The sequence below is a fragment of the Elgaria multicarinata genome, chromosome 2 (genome assembly GCF_023053635.1).
Source record: "Elgaria multicarinata webbii isolate HBS135686 ecotype San Diego chromosome 2, rElgMul1.1.pri, whole genome shotgun sequence".
NCBI classification, from domain to species: domain Eukaryota; kingdom Metazoa; phylum Chordata; class Lepidosauria; order Squamata; family Anguidae; genus Elgaria; species Elgaria multicarinata.
Genome location: NC_086172.1, coordinates 180,478,238 through 180,502,717, shown reverse-complemented (window position 1 = coordinate 180,502,717; position 24,480 = coordinate 180,478,238). Strand labels below are relative to the sequence as shown.

Sequence of the window (24,480 nt, the reverse complement as noted above, 5' to 3'; positions counted from 1 at the left end):
GGGCATGGTGCAACAGCACCCTCCCACCCACGTTCCCCAGCAACTGGTGCACACAGGCCTCGGATCCCTCTAGCACAGCCTTCCTCAACCTGGGGCGCTCCAGATGTGTTGGACTACAACTCCCAGAATGCCCCAGCCAGCTGGCTGGGGCATTCTGGGAGATGCAGTCCAACACATCTGGAGCGCCCCAGGTTGAGGAAGGCTGCTCTAGCAGATATGCTGGACTACAACTCCCATAATTCCCAGCCAGCATGGCCATTGGGAGCTGTAGTATGACACACCACAAGAGCACAAAGTTGGAAAAGGCTGGCCTAAAATAAAGACAGGAAGAAGCTAGGCCCAACCCCGGCTGCGGGGGGACGGACGACACAGCACAGACTGTGGCAACTGCTCTGGCCAAAGCTCCCAAAATCGTGCCGAACCGGAAAAGGAGGGCAGCTCCTTCCCACCGACACGCCAAGCTCGCCCCATTTGCGTTAGCCCTGCCTGGTGTGTGAGAGAAGATGACCGGCTCTGCTTATCCTCTTCCACCAAAGAAACCAGAAGTCCCTCAACCAAATGCTTCAACACTTCAATTAAGCACTGGACTCACAGCCCCAGCCTGGGTTCAACTCTGCCCCCGACCCCAAGAAAAAAGGACTCCGATGGTTCCAGCTCAAACCCGTGTCCAGTCACTCACCAGTAAACCTTTCTAGCCTTCTGAATGCTGGTCACCGTTTGCACTTCTTTCAGCGTCTTCTTGGTCTTCTTTTCTGCCGACTTAAAGGCCTGTTCAAATCGACAAAACAAGGGCAATTCATAGAAACATAGAATAGCAGAGTTGGAAGGGGCCTACAAGGCCATCCAGTCCAACCCCCTGCTCAATGCAGGAATCCACCCTGAAGCATCCCTGACAGATGGTTGTCCAGCTGCCTTTTGAAGGCCTGTAGTGTGGGAGAGCCCACAACCTCCCTAGGGAACTGGTTCCATTGTCGTACTGCTCTAACAGTCAGGAAGCTTTTCGTGATGTCCAGCTGCAATCTGGCTTCCTTTAACACTTCAATGGGCCTGCACAGGAAGAACATCCCAGGGGACTGTGCTCCAGGAGGAGGGTCAGACCTGTCCATCATTGACTCTGCTGCTCTTCACAATGCCGGGGGGGGGGGGGCACCTCAGCTTGCCTCCTCATCCGGCCAGAAAGAATCATAGAATCATAGAATAGCAGAGTTGTAAGGGGCCTACAAGGCCATCGAGTCCAACCACCCCCAACCACCCCGCTCAATGCAGGAATCCACCCTGAAGCATCCCTGAGAGATGGTTGTCCAGATCAGCCTCATATCCCATCTCCAATGGCAGCCAGTTCAGAGCATTACTAACATTTACTTCAACAACCCCAAAATGCAGGTGAGTGTGACGATCTCTACCCCGGCTGAGAGTAAAGAGCCTGCCACAGGCCAGACCATTCACACCCTTCATCACCCCACAGGACAATGAAGTTAAAGATGTTACACTAGCCAACGCATGTTCCCAATGCCTCACTTGCAGAGATAACAAAGACGGGGGGGGGGGGGCAGCAGCAAAAGGGATGTGTATGGGGGAGGGAGTGGTGCTAAATCCTACTGATTTCCCAATGAAAATGCCCCCACCCCCCCGGCCCCAGCTGCACTCACTTCTGAGTTTGGAACCTGGACAGGGGTGGAGGGGACCATTCCAAACAGCCCTGGGCAAGTTGAAATGCTATTTTCTTCAGAATATATAGCACTGGGTACTCTACAGTGTTGCTACCTTGTTAATGTAAGTTGAACATAAAAGTTAATTTTGTGTGACTATGTTAGACTTGTAGTTGGGAAGCTAAGTTTGTAAGGGCACAATCCTATGGAGATAGTCGTCAGCCTTCGAAATCGGAGGCTGATGATTATCCCGTATCCACTGCAGGGCACTTCTGTGCTGCGGCCGCCCTGCATTTTCGGCTGGATGGGGGAGGGGGCGAGGCCATGTGGCACATAGAAATCTATGTAAAGTGGCGTTCATGGTCTCCTTTTCGCCCTCTCCACGCTCCGCTTCTGAGCTCGGAAACGTAGCCAGCGTAGTGAGAATTGTGCCACTCCTGTGCCACTATGACGAGACAGGGAGCATGGTTCCCAGGAACCGAAAAGTCCTATAGCCATCTAGACAGTGTCTGGTGGCCACAGGATTGCATCCTGAATGGTAATCACAATATGTTAAACATTCTGTTGTCCACCAACGCTCAACAAGACCAAGTATTTCGCACATGTTAGGATTTCGGAGGCGGCACCTCTGGGTACGCAAAGTCCTTGGTCTCTCTCTCTGCCTCTGCTCCGAAAGCTTGTTTCTCTGATCTCAGCGATCCGGTTGCAGCCGCTAAATCCTGACGAACGTACGGCATTCCTCTTCCTATTTCAGCGTTTGCACTTCTGAGCCCCGTCCACGCTGCAGCCAATCACGCGCTGTCGACGTGTGGGCACGAGGGCTTAGTCGTCTCTGACCATCTGCTGCCGAGTCAGAAACGGGAGCGCCGTATTCCCAGACGCAGGGTGCCGAGGAAATGTGTGAATGGGCTGTTTTGCCTGTGCCCACCCTGTTTTGATGTCAGCCCTTTCTATTAGAAATTAAGTTCTATAGCAATTTGATGCAAACTGTAGCTGAAAATATATTGAGCAACACTTGCTCAACCAACAAGAAGTGTTGACACATTAGTCAGAGTGTGAGCCTCCCAGCGAGGACAGGAAGAGTAGTAACCACAAAGGAACAGATGTTCCAGGATTGCAATACCCATCTACGTATTGTTTTTCTAGTTTTAGAATTATCTGCACTTTGCACATGCAAAAATGCCTTGTCTATCATTGGTTACTGTATTGCAAAACTGTATTATGATTGGTTTATTATATGAGGAAATTCTGTTGTTGCTTCTGAGGATGTTATCGTAGAAGTATCTTAGCTTTGCCTGCAACTAGTGGGCAGTCCTTCAGATCCTCTAGGGCAGCCTTCCTCAACCTGGGGCGCTCCAGATGTGTTGGACTACAACTCCCAGAATGCCCCAGCCAGCTCTGCTGGCTGGGGCATTCTGGGAGATGCAGTCCAACACATCTGGAGCGCCCCAGGTTGAGGAAGGCTGCTCTAGGGTTTGCCACCTTGCAGCACTGCAGGCTGCTCGTAATAAAACTTTTCCAAGATGAGAGAAATTGTGTCTTGAGAGTCTTTGACCGCCACTCAGCGAACCAAGGCAACCTGCCCTTTCGGGTTCCTCCACAAGGGCCATCCCCAGGTCTGAAAGTCTACCCAAAGAAGTTGGCAACCACCTCTTCTTGCATTTGGCTCATTTGCCAACTAAGCTTTTATACTATTGGTGGGGTTTATTTTAATTAGTTAAGGTTGTTGGTTTTACTTTTGGGGAAGAATGGCAAAGAACTGCATAAGAGCTCCAGGTAGGACCAGAATCACAAGAGGTGGAGGACAAAGAACCCGTTAACATACCTTCTCTGCTGCTTCCACAGTTTTCTGAGTTTTCCTGGCTGCGTGTCTCTTGTGGTCGTAATACCTGGGAAAGATACAGCCACGTCAAGTTTCCAGCCCAGCTCTTTTTCACTTACTAAAAAGCCTGTGTCTCTTTATTATCCGTTTAGATTTATTTAAAGTTCAGAGGAGGGCAACCAGGATGATCAGGGGCCTGGAAACAAAGCCCTATGAAGAGAGACTGGAAGAACTGGGCATGTTTAGCCTGGAGAGGAGAAGATTGAGGGGAGACATGAGAGCACTCTTCAAATACTTAAAAGGTTGTCACACAGAGGAGGGCCAGGATCTCTTCTCGATCATCCCAGAGTGCAGGACACGGAATAATGGGCTCAAGTTAAAGGAAGCCAGATTCCAGCTGGACATCAGGAAAAACTTCCTGACTGTTAGAGCAGTACAACAATGGAATCAGTTACCTAGGGAGGTTGTGGGCTCTCCCACACTAGAGGCCTTCAAGAGGCAGCTGGACAACCATCTGTCAGGGATGCTTTAGGGTGGATTCCTGCATTGAGCAGGGGGTTGGACTCGATGGCCTTGTGGACCCCTTCCAACTCTGCTATTCTATGATGCTATGATACTTCTGCGCTGTCTTTTGGGGGCAAAGGCCCTCCCAAGGTGCTTTACGAAAGGTAATGAGCTTGACGGACACAACAGGGACGTTACACTTCCAAGTGATTTCCAGCCCATGCCCTTGGCAATGCTGCCAGTCCAGGCGCCCAGCGGCCTTCCTTTTACCCACCCCTCAATGCTGTTTTAGGCTGGGGTGCACGACCTTTTCCTGGCCCCAACAGCCATATTGGGAGCCTGCTGTGCGCCTATGTGCAGGCAAGCACATACATTCCCATACAACTCTCTCACATGCGCCACTCACTCACTCACTCAGTGCTTGTCTCATATGCATTCCAATGTTAAATAAACCCTCCACTTAAGACAGGGGTGGGCGACTTGCATTCTCTTGGGGGTGGTCTGTGTGGGGCCAGGGTCCCCCTCTGTCCCCCTCACACACACACACACACAAAAGCTACCCCCACTCACTCACACATCCACTCACTCACAGTCACTGTCCCACATTCACGCACAGCTTTATCTCGTCCGCCACCAAAAGAGGAAAAACACACCAGGAACAGGCTCTGCCATAGACGCCTTGGGTCCTGCTTCCTAGGAGACTCTAGGAATGAGATTTCTATGGCAGGAACCACAGAGCCCATTGCTTGGGGGGGGGGGGTGTCCCCCAGGAGCAGCAGATGCTGGGGGCCTGGGGATCCTAGATACCATATTTGTCCAGTTTAATGACCTGGCACCACAAGACATGGGAGACGTTAAAACTGGCCAGGGAGCAGTTTGTTCAAAAGGAGAGCAAACTGTGGTGCTTTCTCCATCCTTAATAATTTGAATCCTGAATTCAAATTCAATAAATGAGCCAATCTGCCCCAAGGAGAGGGGTTATTGCTCAAATCTCATAAATGCATTGCTGAATGGCACCATCCAAATACACAGGCTCCTGACAGGATAAAAATAAAACTCCTAGGTCCCTGCCCCAAGGAGCTTGCAATGCAGATTTCAACAGTGCAGGGAGGACGCACACATGGATGGAAACTTAATCAAGGACCATTACACACGCCGAGGCTTTGCTTCGGTTGGAAAGAAGGATTCCTGCACCGAGCAGGGGGTTGGACTTGATAGCCTTGTGGGCCCCTTCCAACTTTGCTACCGTATTTCTTCGATTCTAAGACGCACTTTTCCCCCTAAACAGCTCTAAAAATGGGGTGCGCCTTAGAATCGATGGCGTCTTAGAATCGAAGAAATATGGTATTCTATGATTCTAGGATTCTAAGGCCCTGTCTTTGCTCATTTTTGCTGGGTGGTGGGGAACCACGGAAGTGGCATCCCTTCCCACACCACCAGGTAAACCTAAAGAGCCTTACAGAGAAGGAGCCCGTGCTAAAGCTCCTTGCCCTGCCGCTCCCAGGAAGCTGGGGAAAAGCCGGTGTGATGGGGAGCTACAGCCGGGCATGGGGAGGAGAGGTGGTCCTGCGTCACCCCTGCCCCTGAGGTCCTCTGGCCACAGGGCCTCCGGAAGGATCTGAAGGGATTAAGCAGTTGAAGTTCATGGGCAGGAACGAGTGTCTGGCCATTAAGGGAGAGAGGGCAGCTCAATTTATGCAGATACAGCAACAGCAGCGCTCACCCCCTGCCACGACACAGTCTCTGAACAACAGGCCTAGCTGCGGACGCTCCCTGCTCAAGCTAAGCCCCACCACTTGAGGAGCCTGAGGCGAGAGACAACCACCGCCTTTCTCCAAACTATGTGGAGAAAGGGGTTAAATGGGAAGGGTTTCAGTAATAAATTAAAGCACTGGGAATTGTCTGTGCTGATGGTGATTTAATGTGAGTGGGTGTTAAATGGAAATAACTGCAGATGATAATTGCCAAACAGACACGTGGGATTTTTGTGGTAGTTAAAACAAACTAATTAAAATTTTATTTTAAAAGTTCACACGCTTTGTTTCATAATAAAACTTTTCAGACCTTTGTTAAAACCTCTCATCCAGTCCTTTCACTCTTCTCATACACGCTTTCCTTTCTCTGACACCTTCACTCTTGAACTTTCTTTATTATCAGTATTGATTAATCCAGCCTTCCTCAACCTGGGGCGCTCCAGATGTGTTGGACTGCATCTCCCAGAATGCCCCAGCCAGCTGGCTGGGGCATTCTGGGAGTTGTAGTCCAACACATCTGGAGCGCCCCAGGTTGAGGAAGGCTGGATTAATATACACCGACTATCTGCACACCACCTTCAAAAGACACCCCTCTCTACACTGAACCTCAAACTCTCCAGAACCCAAGTACTCTACACACCAAGAGCTAACACACAGAGAGTTAAAGCACCAAAGGCTAAAGACTCTACGAATAACTAAAAGTCTCTCTCAATCCCCTTATATATCACTCCTTCCCTCTCCTCAGACATTCTAACTTCACCCACTCAGGTCAACATTCTAAGCACTACAGACTTTCCAATCCCAGACATGCATTAGGGAACTGACTTGTGGGGTGTAACGCCACACCCCCATCCCAGGGCCCGCGCTCAAAGGCATCCCAGCCCAAACATCGGGCGTCTTACTTTTTGGCATTTGCGTACGCAGACAGGCTGAGATCCACGTCCACCACCAAGGGCTTGTTCTTCTGGGGCTTCTTCAGCTGTTGGGCTTTATTTCTCTTCCTCCCCTTTGGCTCCTCTGCCACCTCCTCCTCAGCTTCCTCCTCCTCCGAAAACACATAAGGGTTTCTAGCCAAACAGGGAAACATGTGGTTTTGTTAGCATAGGTGCCTCCATTTTCTAAAGGAAGCTATGAAGTAGCCATTATACAGCAGGCGAAGTGTCACGTACACAAGAATGTCTCCTTGGATGTCTCCTTGTGTTTAGCAAAAATTAGCTATGCTCCAGTGTTACGTTCTGATTGGCTCATGCTGCTACTGGGCACTGCCCCTTCCAAGCTTCAAATGCTGTGCTGAATCCCCTGTTTCGGTTGTCTGACTGCTCGCCTTCAAGAGACCAGACCTCGATTACTAATCAATAAAGCACTTTTGAACCCTCTGCCGCTGGAAGTGTGGAGTCGTGCTTAGGGGCTAATTGGATCTCGTCCCTGGGTAAAGAACACTGATCTAACAGTTTGGGGATGGTTTAAGCCTGGGGTGAGAAAATGCCTCCCTTAAAACAAAACATTTGTACCCTGACTGCTTGAGGACAATCGTTTGAACCCTTCGGAACAGAGGTAGTTTTTTTTTTCTTTTTAATCGGTTTTGTTCTGGTCTGCGCGTCAAAGAAAACAGTAATATTGTGCACTGAATTATGTGCCTACAAGAGAACACTAAGCAATTAAATACAGTTTACCGGTGGGGGTGGGGGAAGCTTTTCATTGTGGGAAAATCAGGGGTACCTAAATCCTCCCAGTATTCTCTAGATTGTGCCTAATATCTCAGCCTCGTGAGGGATCAGTGATTATTCATCGAAGGAAATTGCAGGTAAGAATGACTTTGCTGGAGCAGGGGGTGACCGGAGTCCCCGTCCCTGACTGTTTGCTCCAGCATGTGCTCTGCAATCTCCAACCCCATCTCCAAAAACGGAGGTCCCATTTTTAGCTCTTATGGAGAGCTGCCTAAAGAACAGAAGAAGAGCCCTGATGCTGGATCAAGACCAGGTCTCTATCTAATCCAGCACTCGGTTCCCACAGGGGCCAACGAGGAGTTGACAGGAAACCCACAGGCAGGAACCATAGAATCACAGAATAGCAGAGTTGGAAGGGGCCTCCAAGGCCATCAAGTCCAACCCCCTGCTCAATGCAGGAATCCACCCTAAAGCAGCCCTGACAGAGGGTTGTCCAGCGGCCTCTTGAAGGCCTCTAGTGTGGGAGAGCCCACAACCTCCCTAGGGAACTGGTTCCATTGTCATACTGCTCTAGCAGTCAGGAAGTTTTTCCTGATGTCCAGCCGGAATCTGGCTTCCTTTAACTTGAGCCCGTTATTCCGAGTCCTGCACTCTGGGAGGATCAAGAAGAGATCCTGGCCCTCCTCTGTGTGACGACCTTTGAAGTCCTTGAAGAGTGCAATCATGCCTCCCCTCCATCTTCTCTTCTCTGAGGACCTGAGTGCAACAGCACCCCCCGCCTGCCGGGTTCCCCAACGACTGTCATCCTGGAGTAGCACAGAGCCTTCAGGACTAGTGGCTATTGCAAGCACTCCCCACCAAGACCATTTCCAAACTGCCAGTTAGCTCCCACAGCTCAGCCTCATCTTGCGCCCTCTGGCAATCCGGTTCAAAGGCACGGAAGCACGGAGCGCCCTGCCTCGCTCGGCACAGGGCTGCGTCCCATTTCCGGCCTGCTTCTCCAGCCGGCTGTGCGCTTACTTCAGGAGCATCGTGATGTGGTTGGTCTGCAGCTTCAGCTCTTTGATGGCACTTGCCACGGGGTCCCCTTGGGCCTGGGCTTCTTTGACAATGGCCCCGATCTCCGTCCAGTCAATCTGGTTGGCTAAGGCACTCCGGACCACCTGGATGGCTCGGTCGACCATCTCCAGGTTCATTTCCACAAGCTCACCTTTCACCTTGTCAATTTCCTTGGGGAAGAGAAGGGGACCAGTCAGCACTGAGTTACTGACTTTATTATTTTTGCAGCCGTGAACCACATTCTACATTCACAACAATTCCGTGGGGCAGGACAGCCAGAGAGTGACTTGATCAGAGCTCTCCAAGCTGAGCAGGGGATTTGAACCCAGGATTCTCCACATCCAGGACAAACACGCCAGCCAACTGCCACCACAGCGGCCTTCAGTAATAATTCCAGCAAAAAAGAACACAGCAAAAAAAAACTCAGCTTCCAAAATCAGACTACAGGAGCATCCCAATAGCGGTTCGGGGTAGGGTTGGAAACGTGTGCGCCATATTTGCACTGGCCTGTCTTTCAAGGCGCACAGGGATCCCAGGTCAGGCTATTTGTTCGTGGATCATTTCTACCCTGACTAGCAACACAAAGATCATTCCCAGCCTTGGTATCCGGGGTTCTTTTTAACTGAGATGCTAAGGATTGAAGAAGAGATCTTTGGCACGTCAAGTTATAGAATCACAGAATCATAGAATAGCAGAGTTGGAAGGGACCTACAAGGTCATCGAGTCCAACCCCCTGCTCAATGCAGGAATCCACCCTAAAGCATCCCTGACAGATGGTGGTCCAGCTGCCTCTTGAAGGCCTCGAGTGTGGGAGAGCCCACCACCTCCCTCAGTAACTGGTTCCGTTGTCGTACTGCTCTAACAGTCAGGAAGTTTTTCCTGATGTGCAGCTGGAATCTGGCTTCCTTTAACTTGAGCCCGTTATTCCGTGTCCTGCACTCTGGGAGGATCAAGAAGAGATCCTGGCCCTCCTCTGTGGGACAACCATTTAAGTATTTGAAGAGTGCTCTCATGTCTCCCCTCAATCTTCTCTTCTTAACTCCTTTCTTTACTCCTGACAGATGGTTTCATGAGATGGAGGAAGTTCACCCGTCTCTACCCTTGAGCCAATACTTCTCCAACTCTATAAAGTCTCCATAGAGTTCCCACACGCATTTACCTCCACAACCAAGAAACCTCATCTAGTTCCTACTCTCATTGCCCGGCGCCTAAATCCTGAATCCCATGTGGAATTTCTACAGACCGGCTTGCTGCTTTAGGGGACCCAGTGAACAATCCCCACCTGGAGATCAGCAGGGGCAACTGATAGGTAACACACGGCAGATGAACAAATTATTGTTCCGAATTGTCTTTCTGGCCTGTATTGAAAATCTTGGGAACAGCTTCACACCGTGAAATTTTCCTCCACTACTTGTAATTTTATTTTATTTTTAAAAAAGGAAAAAAGGGAGCTGGGATTCTTTGGAGTCTATCAAATAGATCGTGCAGTAAAGATGGTCCTCCTTTTTATTTATTGCATTTATAACGGAGCTTTTTCCTGCAAGGAACCCAAAGCAGTCTACACAATCCTCCTCCTCTCCAATTTATCCTCACAACAACCCTGTGAGGTGGGTTGGGCTGAGAGCCTGTGACTGGCCCAAAGTCACCCAGTGGGTTTCTATGGCCGAGTGGGGACTAGAACCCGGATCTCCCGACTCCCAGTCCAGCACTCTAACCACTAGGCAACACTGGCTTAGGGCTCAACTTAAAACTACCCAAAGGCCCTACCTGAGCTTGATGAAGAGCTTCGAGTCTGTGCTCGTGGTCCTTCCGAACATTTTCCAGCTTCTTCATGGCTTGTTTTTCCTTTAGGGGAAAATGCAAGAAGGCAAACAAGGAAAGGCCCAGGTCGATGCCGACTGTGACAGCAGAGGTCAACAAGAGGAAGGTGCTGCCAACGGCAACCCACAAGAGCAGCTCCCCACGCGGCTCGATCCAGCGAGCGGCCGTTAAAGGGAGCCGTTGATTGGAGGAGGCTGCAACACTGTTCCCTACTCTGGACACAGCTGGGAGATGGTGCGCAGCCTGAATCACCACCTCAAGACCAGCAGTGGGCTCAGCACCCGGAAAGATCCAATATTCTAGCCTGCATGACGCTTCGTTCAACTTTAGGAAAGGAAGGAAACCATTCTCCCAGACTTTCTTTCCTTTCCTAAAGTAGAGTGAGGCACAGCGCCTGCTAGAGGCTGAAACAACGCAAACATCTCCAGCTCACGCGGCAGCTGCGGGGGGGCGGGGGGGCTTTCGCCAGGGACAGAAGTGTAACTCGCCCCAGGTGAACAAGCCTTTAGGGGAGCAGGTGGGAGCCGGGTCAAATGCTAAGTGTTTTCATTTGACCAGTACCTGTTGCAACGCCTTCAAGTCTATCTTCTGGCCTTCCAGCTTGGAGTAGAATTCATCCACTGCCTTTCAAAAGAATAAAAATAAATAACGATAAATAACCAGGAATCGATCTTTAATTCCTCAGAAAACGGAACTAGAAAAATTTAGAGTTGGAGAACAGCTGATTACGTCCAACAAGCCTCTTCTGTAAGATTTGCACAGAATCTTGAGTTGGAACATCCCAAAGCCAAAAGAGGAATTGCAAATTCACAATTCGCTCTGGCAAAGGCCGCGTTTTGTGCAGAAGCTCCGATTATTATTATTATTATTATTATTATTTAGAATATTTATATACCGCTCCCCATTGAAAAATATCGGAGCGGTGTACAAGGTAAAATGAAAATGAAAACAGAATAAAACAGTTTAAACAAAATTTAAAAGAAGCAATAACAGTAATCCAAGGCTGCATGTTAAAGAAAGGCTTCGTGGAATAAAGATGTTTTCAGGAGGCGCCGAAAGGAGTACAAGGTCGGAGCCTGTCTGACCTCCAGAGGCAGGGAGTTCCACAGGAGGGGCGCCACCACGCTGAAGGCTCTTCCCCTGGTGGATTCCAATCGGAGGATGGATCTAGGTGGAACCACCAGGAGCAGGCCCTCGGATGACCTCAGTGACCGGGCAGGTTGGTAAGGGAGAAGGCGCTCTCTCAGGTATCCTGGTCCCAAGTTGTTTAGGGCTTTGTACACAAGTACAAGAACCTTCAACCTGGCCCGGTAGTGAATAGGCAGCCAGTGCAGTTCCCTCAGCAGAGGAGTTACATGCTGGAAAGGGGCAGCTCCAGATAACAGCCGAGCTGCAGCATTCTGCACTAGCTCCAGCTTCCGGAGCAGCTTCAAGGGCAGCCCTACATGGAGCGCGTTGCAGTAATCCAATCTTGAGGTTTTTGCGCCTGAAGCCTGCCAGAAAACAAAACCGTCCTCAAAAGCACAGACAAAAATCAAGAATTCAAAGTCTTAAAACTCTGTTCTCAAAATTTTGAATCCACGTTTGGATTCTTATTGGTTGGCAATTCGTTACACCCGCCCAGCCCTATGTAGCCGATACAATAATAAAAAAAAAACCACCCACCCACTGCAGACCACTCGGAAAGCCCAGTATCAAACCTGGTGCTGTACCTTGTTGAACGAGTCAAACTCCACGCACGGACATCTTGTGTGTTGTGAAAACAAGAAAGGGTGAAACTCCTCGTATCTGCAAGACACGCATTAGATAAGGTCACCAGCAGCTCGGCCTGCCAGGCAACGCTCCCCAAAGGGCGCTCCCATCCCAAGACATACGTGAGGATTTCTTCAGCAGGTTTGCTTGGCTCCAGGCTGGGCTTTCTCTCTCTCTTTTGGATAATATAGCCCTACGAAAAGAGCGGGGTGGGGAGAACACTGAATATTCCTTCTATTTATTTATTTTCATTTATTTATTACACTTATATTCCACACACACACACACCCCATAGCCAGAGCTCTCTGGGCAGTTTACAGAAATTCTTGGAACTGTACAAGTGTGAATTGAGGTGGCGGGCATGAGAGAGGGCTCAACGTTCAACGGGGAGGACCATTGCAGGAAGGCAGGGTGTGTTTTGCAGAGCTTAAGAGTGTTTGTCTGCCCCAACCATCTCCGCAGGTACTAAAGCCTCTTGCTCAGGGCAAGAGCAAGAGGGCTGTCGGCCGTGGGCAGGAAGCCGTTCAAGAGGGACGTCCGCCTGGAAGAAGAACTGAACTGCTTGCTATTCAGATGGAGGGGGGACATGAGAGCACTCTTCAAATACTTGCAAGGTTGTCACACAGTGGAGGGCCAGGATCTGTTCTCGATCCTCCCAGAGTGCAGGACACGGAATAATGGGCTCAAGTAAAAGGAAGCCAGATTCTGGCTGGACATCTGGAAAAACTTCCTGTCTGTTAGAGCAGTACGACAATGGAACCAATGACCCAGGGAGGTTGTGGGCTCTCCCACACTAGAGGCCTTCAAGAGGCAGCTGGACAACCATCTGTCAGGGATGCTTTAGGGTGGATTCCTGCATTGAGCGGGGGATTGGACTCGATGGCCTTTAGGCCCCTTCCAACTCTACGATTCTATGATTCTATGCTTGCTTGCTTCCTGCTGTGGCTGCTGCCGCCATTGCTGTCTCCACTGGGATGCACCCATCCAGTGGACTTTCTGCCTGGCAGACTGCCACCACTCCTGCAAGACTAGGCCCCTAGGTACTGAGCAGCTGCTGCAGACCAGCTCCACCTGTCCCCCCCTTCTTACAAGGGGTATATCAACTGGTGGGGGCAACTCCAAAGGGGAGTGACAAGGGCAAGGCCTCACTCCCTTCTTAGGCAACTGCACGTGTGCGAACGTGCCGTCCTACTGTGAGAGAGTAGGATAGCTGGTGTGGCTGACATCCAACCACCCCTTAGGTGAGAGTTGGGGCAATTGGCCCGGGTGAGAGACTGGCCATCGTCTGGATGACAGCCTGTATAATTGTGGAATGTTGCTTGAGGCGGGAAGACTATTAGGCCTGCTCTAACTTCAGTTGGTGCTGCGCTCCCCCACTGGCCTGGCGTACCTGCCTGATTGCACCGGCCCTGAGACCCTAGTGATACAGGGCGGGATACAAATGTTTTAAATAAATAAATAATAAATAATAATAACCAATCCTGGAAGGAAAGCGCCAGGAGAGAACTACGTGAGAGGAGGACTAAGGGCTGGCACACGACAAGCAGAACAGTCAATTTGCACATCCTCTCCAAAATATCTGTCACAGCATTAGAGCTGATGAGGGCCAGACCATGGTTTCGCCCCGCCCGGATGAACTTATCCTATTATCCTATTTCAGCCCCTTCTCATCCCTTTCTCCCTGCTGCAATACATCCAGCCTTTGGCATCAGAATCCTCAACGAGCTCAGGAATATTCCCTCCCCCCCCTTGAGAGACTTGCAGTGACCGTCTGCAAAAAGATGCTCTGGTTCATAGGGTGTGCCGGGCGGGTGTGAAAGTCAGGGCATTTGTCCCCAGATTATGCGCTACCTTGCCATTAAAGTTGTCTGTTATCTCCATATATTCTTCTGCTTTCTGTAAAGCGGCTAGAACCCGTTCAACATCTAAAAAGAGAGAAAAGGGAGCGGATTTTTTTTACAGCTGTGTCGTGTTTATGGCTACAGAGTCTTACCAGCCCTGCCTGGGGATCTGCCAGCAGCGACACTCCCAGTTGCCAGGAGTGACAGGCAGAGATAAGCGAGCTCACAGGACAGTTCACCGAGTCCAAGCAGCAGAGGCAAAGTCTGAAGTCCGGTTCGAGGTCCGATTCACAATAAAAACCAAGGTCAGGAATGCAGGAAACATAGAACCATAGAATAGCAGAGTTGGAAGGGGCCTACAAGGCCATCGAGTCCAACCCCCTGCTCAATGCAGGAATCCGCCCTAGAGCATCCCTGACAGATGGTTGTCCAGCTGCCTCTTGAAGGCCTCGAGTGTGGGAGAGACCACAACCTCCCTAGGTCACTGATTCCATTGTCGTACTGCTCTAACAGTCAGGAAGTTTTTCCTGATGTCCAGCCGGAATCTGGCTCCCTTTAACTTGAACCCGTTATTCCGTGTCCTGCACTCTGCGAGGATCGAGAAGAGATCCAGGCCCTCCTCTGTGTGACAACCTTTTAAGTCTTTATAGAGTGCTATCATGTCTCCCCTCCATCTTCTCTTCTCCAGGCTAAACATGCCCAGTTCTTTCAGTCTCTCTTCATAGGGCTTTGTTTCCAGACCCCTGATCATCCTGGTTGCCCTCCTCTGGACACGCTCCAGTTTGTTTGCATCCTTCTTGAATTGTGGAGCCCAGAACTGGACCCAATACTCTACATGAGGCCTAACCAGGGCCGAATAGAGAGGAACCAGTACCTCATGTGATTTGGAAGCTATACTTCTATTAATGCAGCCCGAAATAGCATTTGCCATTGCTATGGCATGGGCAATGGGCATGGGCAAAATGGCATGGGCAGCGGAACCAGCATCACAAAGGTTGTTGCCAGTGCTATGTGATTCTTCGAAGCTTCCTTTCATACAGGGACTTAGCTTGGACCCACCCATGTCCAGCTGTGGCTCATGAATGAACCTTCCGGCTCAGCTGGCTCTATAAGGGCGGCGTTCAGAGAGCTGAGCTTCTGGGTGCCACAGGGCTCAGTCCTGGGCCCAGTGCTCTTCAACATTTTTATTAATGATTTGGACGAGGAGGTGCAGGGAACGCTGATCAAAATTTGCAGATGACACAAAATTGGGTGGAATTGGGTGGAAAACCCTGGAAGACAGAAACAAACTTCAAAGTGATCTTGATAGGCTGAAGTGCTGGGCTGAAAACAACAGAATGAAATTTAATAGGGATAAATGCCAAGTTCTACATTTAGGAAATAGAAACCAAAGGCACAGTTACAAGATGGGGGACACTTGGCTCAGCAATACTACAAACGAGAAGGATCTTGGAATTGTTGTAGATCACAAGCTGAATGTGAGCCAACAGTGCGATATGGCTGCAAGAAAGGCAAATGCTATTTTGGGCTGCATTAATAGAAGTATAGCTTCCAAATCACGTGAGGTCCTGGTTCCTCTCTATTCGGCCCTGGTTAGGCCTCATCTAGAGTATTGTGTCAAGTTCTGGGCTCCACAATTCAAGAAGGATGCAGACAAGCTGGAGCGTGTTCAGAGGAGGGCAACCAGGAGGATCAGGGGTCTGGAAACAAAGCCCTATGAAGAGAGACTGAAAGAACTGGGCATGTTTAGCCTGGAGAAGAGAAGATGGAGGGGAGACATGAGAGCACTCTTCAAATACTTAAAAGGTTGTCCCACAGAAGAGGGCCAGGATCTCTTCTCGATCCTCCCAGAGTGCAGGACACGGAATAACGGGCTCAAGTTAAAGGAAGCCAGATTCCAGCTGGACATCAGGAAAAACTTCCTGACTGTTAGAGCAGTGCGACAATGGAATCAGTGACCTTGGGAGGTTGTGGGCTCTCCCACACGAGAGGCCTTCAAGAGGCAGCTGGACAGCCATCTGTCAGGGATGCTTTAGGGTGGATTCCTGCATTGAGCAGGGGGTTGGACTCGATGGCCTTGTGGGCCCCTTCCAGCTCTGCTATTCTATGATTCTATGGGCTGCAGGAATGCTTTCTCAGCCCCACCTGGAGGTTGAGCCTGTGGCCATCTGCATGCAAACCCTCTGTCCATTCCCCTTCCCTCTCCTAAGGCTGGCTTAGGAGCACAGGAACCAAACAGACGCAATCGGTAAAAACAAATATTGAAGCACGTCTTTAAATACGAAGCATTACACAACCACGTTGCGTTACACGGAAGAGGGCACGTTGTGCATCTCACACTCAAATGTTTGGACGCTTACCTTTGCTTTCCATCTGCTCTATTTTGGCATTACTCGAAAATCCTGCTTCTATAAGGCAGTGCTCAATAAGAGTGGCTCCGTAAGCTATATTTTAAAATAGAAAAAAAAAGGGGGGGGGATGTGTCCGTTTACAAGACAGGTAAAACAGCCAGGTCGAGGCCCCAGTTTAAAAGATTAATTTTCTTTCCCGAAACAGAGACTGTCAATTCTTGCAAGGCAGAATCTGGGCATTTTATACAGAGGATGAAAAGACTGGGCCTGGTCACCACGAATGTGTTGAGCCCATAAGATCTCACAAAAGCCCTTCTCCGTTATTAGCGCTGCCATCTCTCCCACTGGGCTGGATCCAGATTTGGGTGCTTGCAAGTGGGCTGGCAGAAGCAAACGTCCTCGCCCGCCCCCTCCTCCCCGTGGGGCTGGCCGAGGTGCGAGGGGCTGAGGGAGGCAGGAAGCCTTGAAAATGTTGCAGAGACACCATTCAAGAGGGGAGCCTCATTCATGGAAAGTGCCTCCACAAGATTTGGGGGGATCCCCCTTGACCCCACGTCGTAACCTGCCCCATTCAGCGGGGTCTCCCCAGTCCCCTCTGTAGCGTTGAGGGGTGGGGAGCTGGCAGGGCAGCCATGGGGAGGAAGGAGCAGAGAACTCTGCTTCTGCCAGTCCCGTTGCAGGATCCAAAGTTGGATCCAAACCAGTACTGATTACGTCCCGTTTAATATAACCTAAATGGTACTTACGTAGGTGAGGGTTCAGGACTCTCTTTATCTGTTCGCCTTTAGGAGCGCTGGTTATGATCTCAGTCAACCTATGAAGAGCAGGAGGGAAGATCAATGCAAGAGAAGGAATTCATATTTGGTAACCTCTTGCCTTGGACTGCAAGAAGATCACACCAGTCCGTACTCCAGGAAATAAAGCCAGACTGCTCACTTGAGGGAATGGTATTAAAGGCAAAACTGAAGTACTTTGGCCACATAATGAGAAGACAGGATACCCTGGAGAAGAGGCTGATGCTAGGGAAAGTGGAAGGCAAAAGGAAGAGGGGCCGACCAAGGGCAAGATGGAGGGATGATATTCTGGAGGTGACGGACTTGTCCTTGGGGGAGCTGGGGGTGGCGACAGCCGACAGAAAGCTCTGGCGTGGGCTGGTCCATGAAGTCACGAAGAGTCGGAAGCGACTGAATGAATAAACAACAACCACCTCCAAATTAGATTACTGCAATGCCCTCTACGTGGGGCAGCCTTTGAAGACGATTTGGAAGCTGCAGCTTGTACAAAATGCAGCGGCCAGATTGATAACTGGAACAAGCGGTTTGAACATCCTGCTTCTCATCCTTTGCCCAGGCATATGGCGGCACATCCTAATTGCCCACATGTTTAGCTTTTAAATCTGTTTTTAATGTTTTATGTGTGTATGTTCTGTGTTTTAGAGTTTTAAATTTTGTACACTTGTTTTTACCTCAATTTTAGAATTTCTGTTAACTGCCCAGAGAGTCCTGGCTATGGGAGCGGTATATAAGTGCAATAAATAATAATAATAATAATACACTGTAACACTGATTCTGGCCCGCTTACATTGGCTGCCGGTACGTTTCTGAGCCCAATTCAAGGTGCTGATTTTAACCTATAAAGCCTTACACAGTTTGGAACCACAATACCTGACGGAACGCCTCTCCCGACATGAACCTACCCGTACACTGTGCTCAACATCTAAGGTCCTCCTCCGAGTGCCTACTCCCAGGGACGCTTGGAGGGTGGCAACAAGGGAGAGGGCCTTCTCAGTGGTGGCCCCCCCGGCTGTGGAATGATCTCCCCGATGAGGCTCGCCTGGCGCCAACGCTGTTATCTTTCAGGCACCAGGTCAAGTCTTTTCTCTTCTCCTAGGCATTTAATAGCATTTAACAACGCTAATTTTTTTTTTAACGGACCCCAGAACTGTTGTTTTAATGGATACTGTTGTTTTTATACTGTTGTTTTTGATGGTTTTAATTTTTTTAATGTTTTTAATGTTTTACTGTTTTTAACTTTAGTAAACCACCCAGAGAGCTTCGGCTATGGGGTGGTATATAAATGTAATAAGTAATAATAAATAATAATATATCAGGTGCTCTTGCATGTCAGGTAAGAAGAAAGCCATTTCGCTTCATCCTGCTCAGGAGAGATCAGCCTTGCTCAGTGCTTCAGGCCTTCCGGCAGGCTAACAAGGCCAGGGGAGGGCGAGGGGAAAGGGGCCTCCCCCCCGCCACTCCCTGCTGTTAGCATAACCACCTCCATTTTTAACAGGAAACTGTAAAATCTCCATTGCACACTAAGCAAAATGTCATAATGCCCTGTATGAGAATGTCTCCTTGAGTGCATCCTTCTTATCTAATATAAACAAGAATCCTGTCTCCAGCTGTCTCCAAGTGCTGCTGTGTCGAAGTTAACTCTCTGTAACTTACTGTCAGGCCAAAGGTATTGTTTACAGGACTGTTTAGCATAATTAGCTATGCCTCAGTGTTATGTTCTGATTGGTTAATGCTGCTACTGGGCCCTGCCCCTTGAAAGCTCAAATACTGTACCATATTCCCTATGTCTTTTGTCTGATTGCTCCCTTTGAAGAGACCAGGCCTTGATTACTAATCAATAAAGCGCTTTTGAACCCTCTGTCGCTGGAATGGTGGAGTCGTGCTTAAGGGCTGTTTGGATCTCGTCCTTGGGTGAAAAGAACATTGATCTAACACTGCCTCTCGTGAAGTTGGTTCCAGCCCACCAAACCTTGTGCCACAGACTCACACGGCTACTCTCCCAGAAGCTGCTCACTCCTATCCGCTCCCCCAAATCCAATACAACTCAATGGAGTGGTAAAATTGATTGACCTAGATTGCACACAGAGGTCTAGACTGCTTCCCAAGCTGCTCCTGGCTTATTCCCTTTCACTCCCCAGGCAAACTAAGGCAAGACAAGACGATGGGGCCCTGCCTAGAGGGAACTCAACCCTGCTGGCGTTAGGGCTTGGCTGCCTTTTGAAAGGGCTCCTTGGGAGCTCAAACGGATGAAGGCCCCGCCCTTTCACATTCTTTTAGAATGAAGCTTTAGAAGATTGGAACAAAGAAATATGGGATATTGCTATTAACGATAAATTAACATGTAACATGAGAGTCAGAAGAGGAATGATAAGAACGAATGATTTTGAAGTAATACGGAAACAGTTTTTGGACTTTGTATCATTAAAGGGGAGAGGGAAAACACCTCCGGAGGAATTAATGAGATTTTGGAAATCTCATTAATTGGAATTTGGAAATCTCTGGGTTGAGGGAGCACGTTAATGTTAATCAATGATTAGATTAAATGGAATCAAGTTAAAATATATGTTTATTAATTTGTTTAGTATGTATTATTATGTATTATGGGGTAGTATTTTATATTGTATTGTTTGTTTGGAAGTTTAGAAAATAAAAAATTATTTATATATATATAGAATGAAGCTTTAGTACACCATTTCAGAATTGCTGTAGGGTGTATATTATTACAGGCACTATCCAAAAGGTGTCTTGTGACAGTCATATCAACACACACCTATTACGGTACGGTAGTCATGTTTCTGTGGGACAGGCCAGCATTTCTAGGGTACAGGCTGAAGTGCTATGAGAGCCAGCAATACCAGTTGAAACCGGAGACCATCCCAAAAACGGGAAGCAGGCCAGGACAACCCTACAATACAGCTGTCACCTGTACTCAGCTCTGGGTTTTTTTGTTTTTGCCCCAATCCAAACGTTGCACGAAGCAGAGCGGTACCTTTCTAAAGTGGGCAACGGCGCTGCTGCTTTGGCGTTATCGACCGGGTAGCGCTCCCGCACTGCGAACTTGACATCGTCCGCTTCGTCTGTGCGAAACCTCAGGATGTTCAGAATTAGGTATTCATGGTCGGTAAGGACAATGTTGCCCTGCAATAAATCCCAAACACTTTGTCACCCATAGATGGGCGTGGAGCACTCATTTCGGTCCGTATCCCTCTCCCACACTCGGGACCGCGGCGTGCCCAAACAGGTGGGCAGCGGAGGCAGCCTGAGCCCAGGTAAGGCCTCCGGTGCAGCCCCACAGTACTCCAAAAAGACCGCACAGCTAGGAGGGGAAAGCTGAGACAGGCCAATTTGGGGGATGAACCCTAAATAGAAGAAGGGTGGGAGCAGAGGTTCCCTCCCCAAGTTTCTTTTCAACAACTGCACGAGCTCACCCCAGGAATCGCAACAGTATGTGAACATACACGGAAATACAAGGTGAATTCTTCCCCCCACTACGTACCTAATACCCGAAGACGACATGACGGACCCCCTGCTGGGAAGAGATTGCAGTGGGGTCACCCCTCTAGACATTCCCAATCCTTTCTCTCCCCCCGCCCCACACACTTACCCTGTCATAGAGCTCTATAATCAGATGATACGCTGCTTCATCACTCCCGAACTGGAAGTCCACGATTCTGTCGACGCCGAGTTGCTTGACGCTCACAAGCCTTCTGGTCTTCAAATGCTTGCGGCACTGCCGGCGAGGAAAGCGCAAACAGGTGTGAAAAGGGGCAGCGGGGCAGAGCCAGGCGCCTCCAGTAAGAGCGACCGGGGTTGGAAGCTTCCCTGATCACAAACATCTGAAGACTGCAGCACGCCAGACCATTATTTATTTATTTTAGATTATTTTTATCCCGCACCTCAGCCAAAAGGCTCTCGGAGCGGCTTACAATTTATCAAGAAAGAAGACAGTCCCTGCCCCCTCAGGCTTACATTCTAAAAAATACATGACACACAAGGAAAAGGGAATGGGGAGGGAAGAGGGAGAAAATAAAAATAAATTAAGGAGACTGTTTAGGCTGGTGGGAAGGCCCTGCTCCATCCTCTCATCTCCCAATGGAAGGGCAAACCAACAGCTCCTTCTTCTTCCCCACAGGATTAAGATGTTAGCCCTGGGGGGGGGGGTTTCCAATTGAAGCAGGCTCCGATGGCCCCTGCCTGCTCCAGTCCCCCTCGCATCTTCTTCCCCACAATTGGGATCATTTGGGATCATTCAGCAACAACACAGGGTGCAAAAAAAGAGACATGGGTGTGTGTGTGTTTCTGGCGGAAAAGCAAGACTGAGGGGGGGAAATCCCCAGTTTAAATAGCCCCCCAAGAAGACCTGCTTGACAGGTTTTCTTCCCTGACCCTGTGGGAAGTTTTCAGGAAGCAAAAGAAGATGGACTGACCTTCATTGCAAAGCCTGATGGCATCATGTTCTTGGGCCATTCAAATTCTGTGGTGTGAATCCTAATGCCAGATTCCAGCAGAAGCGTAGCCTTGAAGTCGGGCCTAGTGACAGCAGAAAGAATCAGGGGTAACCCAGGTCTCTATTCACAGGCTGTTTCTGTTTTGTTCCTCAGTGTCCCAGAACAGAAGTGTGTGTTTATCATACACATGCCCTTCATCCTCTAGGAACTGCCAGATCAGATTTTTAATTCCTATGAAAATTAAATGCTGAAGTTGCACAATTCATATATTCCATTATAAATTTCTCCAGTTTGCTGTGTGGGGAGACGCAAAGTGGTTCATGAGGTTGATGGCCCCAGGGAGAGGTTTCATCTCTCTGATGAATGTAATGTGCCAAAGGTTAAAGATGGCTTCTCTGCCAAAGGGTGGCTACATATGGCTATATGCTAGATTTGCATTCCTTAATGGTGGACATCAGACAAAGGGAAAAACTTTCAACCAATAGAGCATTGAATGTAACCTGTGACTCATTGAAATTGTGCACCTTAACTTGAAAATTGAATGTAACTTAACTTGCTAATCCAGAAGTGACCAATAGAAGGGTTAGAAAGAGACTAATACCCCCTTGTAGTCAGGGCCTATATATACTATGAGATTCCTTTGTTCTGGGTGCCTCCATCTTGTGGAACCGGAGAGCACCCCCATACTGCAGTATCAGAAGTAAATAGATTAAGTGTATTCTCCAGCCTCATGTGTTTGATTAGCTATTAACGCGCCGGGGAAGCGGGCCTTTAAATCACTGGTTAAGGGACAACAAGGTGAGATTGGGAAGTAGAAATTTCTTCAAGGACAAGTTAGCACACAACATTACCAAGGTATCAGTGCTACTGCTCAGAGCGCATTTTCCCAATCTCATCTCTACCTTTATGTCCAGCAAGATCCAAACCAGGCCCTATACTGGAGTTAGGAACGTAGTGTGGACCAAGCCTCTTCCATGATCTGTACTGGCAGTTTTCTGCACAATCTGGGCGCATCCCTCAGCAATTCACAAGAAAAGGCTGTTGGGAAACAACGCGCCTCATCATACACCTTTGCTAGCCTCCAAGCAGGTAATGAATTATTATCATCAACTTCTCCAGGATAGAAAAGGTTTTCCATACAAGGCGTTAGTATCTGTCCTAACATTTGCAGCCGCAATTTTTAAGAACCCAAGAGTCACCTTGAGAAGTTGCTTCTGTGCTTGAAAAGCAAGGTAAGATCAACCCTTTTCCCTCACAGCAACTATATCAGAATACATTATGGGCCCTCTATGAGTGTGGGTTGGAAGGAATGGAGTTGTTGTAGTTATTAATATTTTAAAGGAAGAGTTTTGGAGGAAAGCAAAGAGGAGAATATATACCTGACTACAAACTACATTTACTTGGGAGCAAAGTCATTTTAATGTACCTCACTTTCATGTACATGTGGACTGGACTGCATCCACATGAATAAAGCAAACTATTTTACATATTTCTGAGCAAGGTATTCAGAAGCAAATATCTCACTCATGTGCTGTTTACATGAACAAACACAAGTTTCAAATTTGGCTAAAACAGAAATAGTGACAGACACTTTCTTTAAAGAGCAAGAATCATCCATTCTCTTTTTTAGAAAGATCAAGACTTTTAACTGTTAGGACTAAGCAGGTATATGTTCATTTTCATACATAGCATTCTATGTTTAGATGGCTATTCTGTATTTCCTTAGACTGGAATGCACATCACATCACACACACACACACACACACACACACGGAAATTAGAAATACTTCAAACAGAGGAAGCAAAAAATATTTAACTCTTACTTCTGAAGGCGGATGAGATATGTCTTATTATCCACATCATAAACGTTATTCACCCTCATTCCCAACAAGCTGTTAAAAAAAATACATATACATATTTTATCATCTATACAAGAAAATTACTCAGGAAAAATATATAGTTCATTCAGAACACTGATTAAAACTTGTAAACAAAAGTTTCTTGAAAGAGCACCTATCAAAAGAATGCTGGGAGTTGTATAGCTTTTTTTCTGTGTAAACATGCATAGGATTTCACCCTGAATTAGTATCTGTACATACACATCGGAATGAATGGGAGGCAAAGAAAGAAGTTGAGATAACAGATAAAACAGATTCAGATCTAAAAATGGATTGGGGAGCATATTTGCAGTGCGCTCTGTTGTTGGCATTATCAACGTTATTTTCTTGATCTGATGCGTTTTTGCATAATAGATCCTAAACTAACCCTAAAAAGAAAAAGAGGAGTACTGGGCATGTTTAGCCTGGAGAAGAGAAGATTGAGGGGAGACATGATAGCACTTTTCAAGGACTTGAAAGGTTATCACACAGAGGAGGGCTAGGATGTCTTCTCCATCATCCCAGATAAATAATAATAATAACAGGCTCAAGTTACAGGAAGCCAGATTCTGGGTGGACTTCAGGAAAAACTTCCTGACGGTTAGAGCAGTACGACAATGGAACCAGTGACCTAGGGAGGTTGTGGGCTCTCCCACACTAGAGGCCTTCAAGAGGCAGCTGGACAACCATCTGTCAGGGATGCTTTAGGGTGGATTCCTGCATTGAGCAGGGGGTTGGACTCGATGGCCTTGTGGGCCCCTTCCAACTCTGCTATTCTATGATTCTATGAAAAGGAAGGTATAGATTAGTGATGGGCAACTTGTGGTAAATAAATGTTTTGGGCTACATCTCCCATCAGCCCCAGCCAGCATGGGGCAGTGGTCGGGGATCATGGGAGTCCCTACTCGGCCATAGAAGCTGACTTTGGGCCAGTCGCTCCCTGACGCTCAGCCCAGCCTACCTCACAGGGTTGTTGTTGCTGATCAAATGGAGGAGAGGAGGGCAGGATATATCTATATCCTGCCTTCCTCTTCCTCATGCGAGGAAGCCAAGAGGAAGCTGACCTGGCCCTTCCCCCCCCTCCTCCTCCTCCTCCATTTGATCAACAACAACAACCCTGTGAGGTAGGCTGGGCTGAGAG

At 48.5% G+C, this 24,480-nt stretch overlaps 1 protein-coding gene across 1 annotated transcript in view; it reads right to left on the bottom strand.

Annotated features, from left to right (window-relative positions):
* The window catches only part of NEMF (nuclear export mediator factor), a 49,824-nt gene that overhangs the window by 25,014 nt on the left and 330 nt on the right, over positions 1–24,480 (bottom strand). The window contains exons 2-16 of the mRNA XM_063118280.1: positions 23,286–23,354; positions 21,442–21,544; positions 20,619–20,744; positions 20,004–20,152; positions 16,967–17,034; positions 16,230–16,313; positions 13,880–13,953; positions 12,151–12,221; positions 11,989–12,064; positions 10,838–10,900; positions 10,223–10,300; positions 8,417–8,625; positions 6,632–6,796; positions 3,475–3,538; positions 680–768 (exon numbers count right to left, since the gene is read on the bottom strand). Of these exons, the coding sequence (XP_062974350.1) occupies positions 680–768; positions 3,475–3,538; positions 6,632–6,796; positions 8,417–8,625; positions 10,223–10,300; positions 10,838–10,900; positions 11,989–12,064; positions 12,151–12,221; positions 13,880–13,953; positions 16,230–16,313; positions 16,967–17,034; positions 20,004–20,152; positions 20,619–20,744; positions 21,442–21,544; positions 23,286–23,354 (1,488 nt within the window). The remainder of the gene's footprint in view (positions 1–679; positions 769–3,474; positions 3,539–6,631; positions 6,797–8,416; positions 8,626–10,222; positions 10,301–10,837; positions 10,901–11,988; positions 12,065–12,150; positions 12,222–13,879; positions 13,954–16,229; positions 16,314–16,966; positions 17,035–20,003; positions 20,153–20,618; positions 20,745–21,441; positions 21,545–23,285; positions 23,355–24,480) is intronic.